An 11,316-nucleotide genomic window follows, 5' to 3' on the forward strand; every position below is an offset into this window, starting at 1 on the left:
CAGGAACAAATCAGGGGTAAATACAGGAACACGTCAGGGGTAAATACTGGATCAGATCAGGGGTAAATACTGGAACAGATTGGGGGGAGTACAGGAATAGATCAGGGGAGATACTGAACACAGCAGGGGTAAATACAGGAACACAGCAAAGGGGTAAATTCAGGAACACAGCAGGTGTAAATACAGGAACACAGCAAAGGAGTAAATACAGGAACAGTGCAGGGATAAATACTGGAACACAGCAGAGAAATGCACAAATAAAACACCTGAGAAATACACTAAGGCAGAGAGCGATAAGAGGAAGCAAGAGCCACCTTAAGAGAGGGAGGGGAATTGCCATTTTAAAAGTTGCAGGGAGGGAGGAGGGAGGTGAGTGGAGGAGGGAGAGAGAGAGAGAGAGAGCGAGAGCGCGCATGCCCAGTGGCTTGCTGTAATCCACATCCGCGCCCTTTCCTGGCCGGGAGTTGAGTTTCACTGTACATGTCGGAAATATCATTTTTATTTCAGCTCCGGGGACAGGAGGCCCAGCTAGAGGCCGGCAGGATGCAATGCGGTGGAGATGAGGCGTGGGGAGAACAGCAGCAACAGCAGCAGTGCGGAAGCGGACGGGTGAATTTGTGAATCGGGGCGCTGGCTACAATTTGGATACTTTTTTTGTGTATCAAAGGAGCCGATACTCAAGGTTCCATTGGAACACAGAACGTTCCATTGAAACGGACAACGTTCCATTTGGAACACACAAGGTTCCATTGAAATACACAAGGTTCCATTGAAACGGACAACGTTCCATTGATCGCCGGCGACCCCAATTCCATCCCCCCCGCCCCCCCAACCTCTCCTTTCATTTGCACCTTTCCAGCCGGGGAATTTGTGTGTGTCCTACCCCACCCCATCTCACCCCCTTCCCCCTCCCCTCTCCAACTACCCCCCCCCCCCCTTCAACCTTACCCTCTCCCCCCCCCCCTCCCGCACCGAAGATGGGCGGCGCGTTCGCTAAAATATTCGGCAGCAAGGAGATGCGGATATTGATGCTGGGCTTGGACGCGGCGGGCAAGACCACCATCCTGTACAAGCTGAAGCTGGGCCAGTCGGTCACCACCATCCCCACGGTGGGCTTCAACGTGGAGACGGTCACCTACAAGAACGTGAAGTTCAACGTGTGGGACGTGGGCGGCCAGGACAAGATCCGGCCGCTGTGGCGGCACTACTACACGGGCACGCAGGGGCTGATCTTCGTGGTGGACTGCGCCGACCGCGACCGCATCGACGAGGCCAAGCAGGAGCTGCACCGGATCATCAACGACCGCGAGATGAGGGATGCCATCATCCTGATCTTCGCCAACAAGCAGGACCTGCCCGACGCCATGAAACCCCACGAGATCCAGGAAAAGCTGGGCTTGACCAGGATCAGGGACAGAAATTGGTACGTGCAGCCCTCCTGTGCCACCTCCGGAGACGGACTCCATGAGGGACTCACCTGGCTGAATTCAAATTACAAATCCTAACTCCCGGCCACGCCCTGCTGGATTCTGCCCGGGCCTGAATGGGATTGGGGGGTTCAGACCTTTCGAATAGAACTTGTACCAGACACACAAAGTTTAATGGAAAAAAAATTCCCCCTTTTTTTTTGTTTGTTGGTTGCTTGGGTGGGGGGGGTGGTTTGGGGAAAGGGGAGGATGGTTAAAGAGGACTTTCACAACCGGCTCATTCTGGTTTTCCTGGGCCTTTCTTTTTAAAAAAAAACACACAATGTCTCTCTGGCATAAGCCAGCCACGACCTGCACTGGAGAGAGAGAGAATAAGCAGAAGGAGGGAGGGATCATATCAATACAGGCTATGCAATGGTGGGAAAGATTCTGCCTCCACCTTCTTCCCCCACCTCACACACACACTGTTTAAATTGCTGCAGTTTCAGTGACAAGATCTCTCACATCAGTCTCTCTCTTTTTTGTGTGTGTGTGTGTTTTAAGTTTCATTACATGCCCCACACATCCATGCTATGCAAGAGAGATGTGGGGTTTTTTTGTGTGTGTGTGTGTGTGAACAGTTTCACTGGGAATTGTTTTCTGGTCTTCCTCCCCCTGTTGCAATTCGCCACGATTTCTATCAGTCAAGTGGCACCTCTCTCTCTTAAATGCAGGGGACCAACTCTTAAATCTGGGTGGACCGCACCTCTTCAAATCCCAGAGCGATTTTTCTCGAGGTGTCTGGCTCAAAGTTATTTTTCTAACAGATTTATATAAAGGAGTATGTCTTGCCAAGCTGGCGGGGGGGGGGGCTGGGGGAGAGGCCCTTTAAGATTCTATCCACCCCCCCCCACTTTCTCCCCACTGACCTGCCCCCCTGCCCAAAATTAAATTTGGGCGGGGGGGGGGGTGGTGTCGCTGATTGGAGTTTGGGGTCATTTTTTGTTCCAAGTTGGTCACCGTTTGCCCTCGTCCTGAGAGGCAGAGCACCCGACCGTGATTCTGTTGTGGTCCCCGAATGTGTGGAACTTGTGTTCTAATCCTCAGTGAAGTGCAGTGGGAGTGGGACCCTGTGGGGGCGGAGGTGGGGGGGGTAATGATTGAATTGAAATAAGACTTGCTGCTTCTGTTTGAATTGTTGAGTCATTGTGGCACAGGAAGTGACCATTTGGCCCTTTGAACCCATGGCTGCCCACCTAGGCCTAAAATTTAAGAACACTGTTTCTTCCTCCTTTTTCTAAATTAAAGAGTAGGATATTTTACCCCACCCAGCCACCCCCAATAATAAATGTTTGGGCACTCGCTGCATCACGAACTTAACAGCGGTTAGCACTGCTGCCTCCACAGTGTGTGGAACCCAGGTTCGACTCCCAGCGTGGGTCACTGCCTGTGTGGAGTCTGCACATATCCTCTCCCCCCACCCACCCCCTGAAAGACGTGCTGGGCTAGGATGCATTGGCCGTGCTAAATTCTCCCTTGGCGTACCCGAGCAGGTGCCTGAGTGTGGCGGCTAGGGGATTTTCACAGTGACTTCATTGCGTTGTTAATGTAAGCCTACTAACAAGTGAACTTTAAGCTTAACTGTGGTCGGGCGGAGGCCATTCAGCCTTGAGCCCGCTCCTGTGTCCCATCACAGCACGACTGGCACCTCGATAGCCTTGCCTAATTAACAGAGCCTTGAAAGTGCCAATTGACCCAGTATCATTTGGGGGGGGAGTGGGTTCCATAGATCCACAATCTTTTTGTGATTTTCCCCCCCATCCGCCACTCGTCCTGTTTCTATACACTCCTTCATTGCCTAGTTCCAAATTCAGGATTGTGTTCCCTTCTGGAGGCTCCCACTCTATTCGATCCTTTGAACCTTTTGAAGACCTTAATCGAATTGACCCTTGGAGTGCGAACCCAAGATTATGCAGTCTACCTTCCCAACTGAACACATTACCATGTTGTAAATGTGATCCTGTTGATAAGTATGGCACAAGCTCATTGCTCCACGTCGCTGCCTCTTCCCCCATCCCTTCCGAAAATGGAATCTGTGCACGTGTATGAATCCTCGGGGCTGGGGGAGACCTCCATTCTCATGCTCCCCTGTGCCCAAAACACTTAATTTTTCAGGCCCTTCCATTTTTAGGGAGGTTTGGTGGGGGGGGGGAGCTGTGGCATTTAGTGCACACCTGTCAGTAAAGGGGGAACAAATGTTCAAAGGGCTGAGGAACACTGTGCCCCCCCCATCCCCGCCACAGAGTGGCATTCTCCACTGGGGTTGGGGTTAAAAGGTTCGGGTGCTAATGATGGGCGACAAGGTTTTGGGATGTGGGTGCAAGCTGCTTTCAGATATTACTCGTATTCCGAGGAGGAAGTTTTTGAATGAGTTCTGCATTCTAAGAAGGTGGTGTCAGGTCACTTTCCTGCGATATTACAGTAGAATTTAGGGCGCGGTACTCAACCGGCCAAAGCTTTCGGCACGTGCTGGAATCGTTCGCTCGACTCAAAAAGGTACTCACTCAGGGGCTGTCCCTTGGCAGAACTGGCCTGGGCCTTCCTTCTGGATGCCCAGCACAACCTGTGTCAATTCCGAGCTGCTGGTCCCAGCGCAGGACTTCGGCAGGACTGCTGCTATTGACCTTCTGGGAGATGGGCTGGAAAATTTTGTAAGCCCAGTTCCGCTACCGCGTGCTCTCAGGTGAAGGGAATCCCTCCCAGAAAAAGACCGGAGCCTGTGGATCCCAGTGATTGTCGGTACCAAGAGGGGTGAGAGTAATGATGGGGGGGGGGGGAAGAAATGAAGGAACTGTACTGGGATCCCCATAGACATCTTGTGTGGTGCATGTGAGATGCCTCCGGAGCTTGGTGACTTGGAGCCCATGGGTGGCACAGAGATGCCATCCTCCTGGCCTCTCTCTTCCTTCTGGTACCTGTTTTTATTTTATTGGTGGAACCCTGCACTTACAGCTCCCCCCAACCTCCTCTGATAGATTCCGAGTGTCCAGTACAGAACCCCTTTTACATTGGCCTATGAAATATTACAAGGAAGGGGGAAGAAATGAGGAGTGGTGCCCATGCAGTACCGCTCGAATGCCAGTAGGTGCCATTACTGAGCCGGTTGCTACCGACACCTAGTGGAAGATGTTAGGTCGGCACTGTGGATGTGATTTATGTTTGTGCGTTGAAAAGGGGACTTTTCCACTCCAAAATTTGTCAATTTTCTATTTTGAAGCCTTTGTTGTTTTGTTTTTTTTTGTACAAGGCTTGTACTGGTGGTGGTGTTGGGTGGGGTGAGGGGGTGGGGGGGGGCAGCACAGCGAGAGGTTGCCCGCTGACCTTAGCAAACTATCTCAATCCCTGGGTGTACCCAGTGGTGGAGGTGAAGTTGATTCAGTCTGCTTCAGCCCTGAATCGGGGAAATGTGCACTGTAGGTCGGTTACCTGACCTGGTTATGATGGAAAAAAGAGAGATGGAAAATCAGGGTGTTTAAAATGGGGTTTGTTTTTTTGTTTTAACAGAACATTTTATGTCAGGGGAGGGTCTTTACATTCCTCTTTAATGTCACATGGTGGACTCTCATTAGTATCATTTCAAGATTGTGCCAAAATAGGTGACACAATGTTTTTGAGGTACCCGGCCTCTAATTAGCAATTTATTGAAGGCTACAGATTGATGTTCTCAACAGGAACACAGAGTGTAATTGTTATGTGTTCCTCCCCCTTACTGTCTAGTCCGCCTGCTCCATAAAGCACTGGGTGACCCGTTACCTTGAAGGGACGCTGGTAGCTACTTTGCACAGCAGCCTTTGCCCAGTTCCACAACCTGCACTGAACTGTCGACGGTGGCGAGGGGTAAACATCTTTCCGAAACAACGTTCAAAAAACAAAAGACACACCCAGTCCAGTCCAGTCCAGTCCCGCCTGGCTTACACACGCGTGAAGCTCCTGAAAGCGGGGACTGCAACAAACATCAGGGAAGCTGCGTTGGAAACCAGTGCAATAAAGTGAGGGGGGGGGGCGGTGGTCACCTCGGGTTAACGGCAGACTCTTGTCTAGGGTACAGTGCTGCCCAAGTGAGCACTGAATGGACGGTGAAATGTTTTTTAAGTGTGAGGCAACCCTGTCACTGGTGCAGCAATGCCTACCCTTCGGAGCACAGTTTATTTTTTAGGGTAGCGGGAACGTAACTTATCGCTGGCCTGGGAGTTTTTGACGGCGCAAACGTGGAGGGAAGCTTTCTCCTGTGTCTAACAACCCGTGCTGTTCCTGACCCGGGAACTTCTTTCTGTTTGATGGGACAATGTAAAAGGAGCCGCACTCTGTACTGTACCCGACCCTGGGAGTGTAGATGGAACTTTTACTTTGCACATAACTTTTACTGTACCTGCCTCATAAGTTCTGGATGCTGATACCGGTATGTAAATTCTGCAGCACCACAATGGAACATAAAAATGCTAAAGAAAAAAGAAATTGGAGGTTTTGGGATGATTTGCTGTAAATTTAGCCTCAATAAAGACTTGCACCAGTTAATTTCTGCAAGAGTTCTGTTGATCGCTTGGTGCAGTTTGGGTGTTAAGTTTGGGGTGATGGGTGGGTGATCTTGCTTTGGTTGGGGGGGTGTGAAAAGGCCACCCTGAATTGTTAAACATGCGTTTCCCCCCAACTTTCTGATGACCATTTGGGGATTCTCTGTTGAACTGCCCTCCTCCCCTCTAATGTTCTGCTAACAGTGATTAGCACTGCTGCCTCACGGCTCCAGGGACCCGGGTTCGATTCCGGCTTGGGGCGAATGAATGTCTGAGTGGAGTTTGCACATTCTACCCGTATCTGCGTGGGTTTCCTCCGGGTTGCTCTGGTTGACTTCCACACTGCACAAAGCTGTGCGGGTTAGGGGGGATTGGCCATGCTAAATTGGCCCTTAACATCAGGGTACATCCATGGATATGTGGCGGTAGGGTGGGATTGTTGGTGCAGGCTCAATGGGCCAAATGACTGCCTTTTGCACTGTAGGTATTCTCTATGATTCTAAGATGACCTAGTAACTCCATAGTCAATTATTCTCCAAATGACCCTGAACATAAGAAATAGGAGCAGGAGTAGGCCATCTAGCCCTTCGAGCCTGCCCCGCCATTCAATAAGATCACGGCTGATCTGTCGTGGCTCAGTTCCACTTTCCCGCCCTCTCCCCATAACCCTTAATCCCCTCTCTTATCAAGAACCCATCAACCCGCTTCTTAAAAATATTTAGCGAGGCAGCCTCCACCACTTCAACGGGCAGAGAATTCCAGAGATTCACCACCCTTTGAGTGAAGAAGTTCCTCCTCAACTCCGTTCTAAACCGCCTCCCCTTTATCTTGAGGCTGTGCCCCCTAGTCCTACTGTCTTTTTTGAGCGGGAAGAGTCTCTCCACCTCTATCCTATCCATCCCATTCGTCATCTTATACGTCTCAATGAGATCTCCCCTCATTCTTCTAAACTCTAATGAGTACAAGCCTAGTTTATTCAGCCTCTCCTCATAGCTCAACCCCCTCAACTCCGGTATCAGCCTAGTAAACCTCCTCTGCACTCCCTCCAAGGCCAAAATATCCTTGCGCAGGTGCGGCGCCCAAAACTGCACACAGTACTCCAGCTGCGGCCTCACCAATGCCCTATACAGCTGCAGCAAGACCTCCCTACTTTTATATTCAATCCCCCTCACTATGAAGGCCAGCATCCCATTCGCCTTCCTGACCACCTGCAAGCTGGGTTTTTGCGACTCATGCACAAGGACCGAATCATAGAATAGAATCCTTACAGTGCAGAAGGAGGACATTCAGCCCATCATTTGCGCTGACAACAATCCCATCCAGGCCCTATCCCTATAACCACATGTATTTATCCTGCTATTTCTCCTGAAGGAAAGCAGCATGCTCAAGGGTAAGGTGCCCAACTCCAGCTGGATGCATTCCCTTATGCCCCTTCCCATTGGGTGCCCACCATGCTGAGGGCAAGCCAACATCTGATTGGATGATTCTTGAGGAGTGTTCTCATGGCCTTCTTTCCCCTTCACGTCTCAACATGTTTTCTAACAAATGAATAAGTCTTAATCTTTTTCTTTTTTAGTGAATCGTAGAATCCCTTCAGCGCAGAAGGAGGCCATTTGGCCCATCAAGTCTGCACCTACCATAATCCCACCCAGGCCCTATCCCCATAACCCCATGCATTTACCCGACCTAGTGCCCCTGACACTAAGGGGCAATTTAGCGTAGACAATCCAGCTAACCTGCATATCTTTGGAGTGTGGGAGGAAACCAGAGCACCCGGAGGAAACCCACACGGGGAGAATGTGCAAACTCCACGCGGACAGTGACCCAAGCTGGGAATCGAACACAGATCCTGCGCGCTGTGAGGCAGCAGTGCCAGCCACTGTGCCACCTTGCTGCAATATTATTTTCTCATTGCTCCCCAGGAGATTAATTCTCAATTTCTGGAGATGCCAGGAGAGCCTTGGAGGGTTGGCAACCCTTTGAGTTGTAACTACTGGGAAGATGATGTAACTTATTACAGAGTGGGCAAACTGTTTTGCTCTCTGGTAGAGAGTCATTAATGGGGATTCCCCCCCCACCTCTCTCGGTGCTGTTCTCACCTATGGATAAAAATAACATTTAAATAATCTTAATGGTGAATTTTCAGATTGGGAATGTGATTTTGGGAAGAGGAATTCTTCTGGTAATGAAAAGATAGTTTGCGATGGTTGTCTCGAGGTCAAAGGGAAGTTTGGTGCCACTGTGACAGACACTTGGAACTGGCCTTGCGTTTATTTAAACTAAATAGTGCAGAGGGGACTGCTGATACCTACAAGCCCAAAACTGATCAATAGGGGATTGTTAAGAGTAGAAACAAGCAACATTAGCAAGAAGGAGGGGGGTGGGAAGAGGAAGAATTGGGTGCTTTGGATAAGCTATTTTTTCGAAACCTGGATTTCTCCCAAAGGATCTTATAAAATCGGAAAGAGGCTATCCAACTCGGGATAAACTGAAATCACTGAATCTGGGTATCTTATTCCATTCCGTTGTGCGCAGATGCTGTTTGCATGGATTGCCATCCATATCAGATGTTAGAGTCTTAGAGGCTTACAGCATGGAAACAGGCCCTTTGGCCCAACTTGTCCATGCTTCCCCTTTTTAATGACTGAGCTAGTCCCAATTGCTGCCATATCCTTCCATACCAATCTTACCCATGTAACTAGATGCTTTTTAAAAAACAAAATTGTACCCACCTCTACTACTACCTCCTGGCAGCTTGTTCCTGACACTCACCACCCTCTTGTGTGAAACAATTGCCCCTCTGGGCCCTTTTGTATCTCTCCCCTTAAACCTAAGCCCTCTAATTTTAGACTCCCCTACCTTGGGAAAAGATGTTGACTATCTAGCTGATCTGTGCCCCTCATTAGTTACCATTGAAGCTACTTCTTTTGGGCACTGCGTTCCAGATCATAAATTTCTTTTTTGTTTAGAAGGAAATCTCATCTCCCCTCTGGTTCTTGTGTCAGTCACCTTAAATCTGCATCCTCAGGTTACTGACCCTTAGGATAGTGGGATCAAGTAGGTACTCTCAGCAAATCTGTCAAATCTCAATTCAATCTCTGTTCTAAGGAGATTGATCCCTTTAGTTTCTTGTTATTCATTCGTGGGACGTGGGCATCGCTGGCTGGGCCAGCATTTACTGCCCATCCCTAGTTGCCCTTGGAGGGCACTTGAGAGTCAACCACATTGCTGTGGAATCACATGTAGGCCAGACCGGGTAAGGACGGCAGATTTCCTTCCCTGAAGGACATTAGTGAATCAGATGGGGTTTTTTTTCAACAATGGTTTCATGACCATCAGTAGATTCTTAGTTCCAGATTTTTTATTGAATTCAAATTCCTCCATCTGCTGTCATGCCCAGAACATCAGCTCAATTTCTGCATTAGTAGTCTCGTAATAATACCACTAGCCCATCAGCTCCCCTTAGAACTGAAGTCTAAATGGACCCTTAGGACCATTTACCACTGCACCTTCTCTTAAGACTTTGATATCCTTCCACAGGCATCAGCTGCTTCTTGTGATGTTGCCCCAAGGGCCAATTGTCCATGTGTGAACCTGAAGGTTGAGCATTGACAGGCTGTTCGATTGGGTGCTGCACCCCATTAACGCCTCCTCTCTGTGCTCTGTTTGAGAGCGTGCACGCTCTGTTTGGGGATGGCTGAATGACCCCACCACCTCCTCACCCTCCACTGGAGATCTGAAGTCAGTTGTGCTCCTAATAATGGGGTGGCCCAGTGGTAAGCACTGCTGCCTTACAGTGCCAGGGACCCGGGTTCGATTCCTGGCTTGGGTCACTATCTGAGCAGAGTTTGCACGTTCTCCCCGTGTCTGTGTGGGTTTCCTCCGGGTGCTCCGGTTTCCCCTCACAGTTCAAAGATGTGCAGGTTAGGTGGATTGGCTATGCTAAATTGCCCCTTAGTGTCAAAGATGTGCAGGTTAGGTGGATTGGCCATGCTAAATTGCCCCTTAGTGTCCCAAAATGTCTAAGTTAGATGGATTGGCCATGGTGAATGTACAGAGTTACGGGGATATGGCCGGGAGAGGCCCTGGGTAAAATACTCTGTCAGAGACGATGGCCTCATCCTGCACTGTCGGGATTCTATGAACGCAACTAAGCAGAATGCCTGGGGAAGGAGCTGGAGGAGCAGGCTGGGGAGGAGAAGGGGACCTTAGGTGACTATCTCTCAGACCACATGACAAATAGGATGAAAAATTTTAGAATTTGTATTGATGTGGAGCTTACCATGACTTCAGGACATCCCATTCAGTACATGGGAGCCAATGTAATGCATTTGACAGGTCTGCTGGGCGGCACGATGGCACAGTGGTTAGCACTGCTGCCTCACAGCGCTATGGACCCGGGTTCGATTCCCAGCTTGGGTCACTGTCTGTGTGGAGTTTGCAAGTTCTCTCCATGTCTGCATGGGTTTCCTCCAGGTGCTCCGGTTTCCTCCCACATCCAAAGCTGTGCAGGTTTGGTGTATCGGCCATGCTAAATTGCCCTTAGTGTCCAAAGATGTATGGTTTAGGTGGATTGGCCATGCTAAATTGCCCCTTAGTGTCAGGGTGAGTACATGGGGTTACGGGGAAAGGGCCTGGACTTCATCCTGTACTGTAGGGATTCTGTTCCGTGATTTTGTTTGCCCCTCACCCAATCCTTTTGCAAAAAGAGGGGCAAGTATCAGACACTCTTGAGTTACAAAGTCCTTTGTGATCCATCTGCCCCACTGGAACTGCGATGAGAGATTATAGTTGTGAAAGAAGTGGAGGAAGGATCTTTCACAAACTGAGGAATTTAAGGGATGATTTCAGAGGTTTACAGAACGATTGAACAAATTAAAAGAGAGTAAATGATTGATTTTGCTGGTTGGTGAATGGGTGAGCAGGAGGCACAGACAGAGGATTCTGACTACAATGAACAAAGGGGAATGTCAGAAGATTCCCCTTTTAACACAGTTGCTAATAAAAGAGAGTCGGAAGTATATTTTAAAATGGGATTGGGTAAATATTTGAAAAGGGGGTATTAGAAAAAAGGTTTCATTGAAAGGGAAGCGAGGTGATTGAATCCCTGCACTGCAGAAGGAGGCCATTTGGCCCATCGAGTCTGCACTGAATCTCCGAAAGAGCATCTTATCCAGGTGCCCTAACCCTATGCCCGTAACCCTGTGCATTTACCATGGCCAATCCCCCAAAACCGACACATCTTGGGATGACATGGCATGGTTAGCACTGCTGCCTCACAGTGCCACGGATCTGGGTTCGATTCCAGGCTTGGGCTACTGTCTGTGTGGAGTCTGCAC

At 49.5% G+C, this 11,316-nt stretch overlaps 1 protein-coding gene across 1 annotated transcript; it reads left to right on the forward strand.

Moving 5' to 3' along the window:
- The first annotated feature begins 974 nt into the window (after positions 1–974).
- On the forward strand, positions 975–5,981 carry LOC145362287 (ADP-ribosylation factor 6-like). Its single transcript, XM_080218377.1, has 2 exons — positions 975–1,423; positions 5,184–5,981. The coding sequence occupies exons 1-2, from the start codon at positions 978–980 to the stop codon at positions 5,197–5,199; spliced, it is 462 nt and encodes a 153-aa protein (XP_080074503.1). The 5' UTR covers positions 975–977; the 3' UTR covers positions 5,200–5,981.
- Positions 5,982–11,316: the final 5,335 nt, after the last annotated feature.

Source organism: Carcharhinus amblyrhynchos, unplaced genomic scaffold (genome assembly GCF_965287045.1).
Source record: "Carcharhinus amblyrhynchos unplaced genomic scaffold, sCarAmb.v2.hapA scaffold_37, whole genome shotgun sequence".
In the NCBI taxonomy this organism is placed as follows: Eukaryota; Metazoa; Chordata; class Chondrichthyes; order Carcharhiniformes; family Carcharhinidae; genus Carcharhinus; species Carcharhinus amblyrhynchos.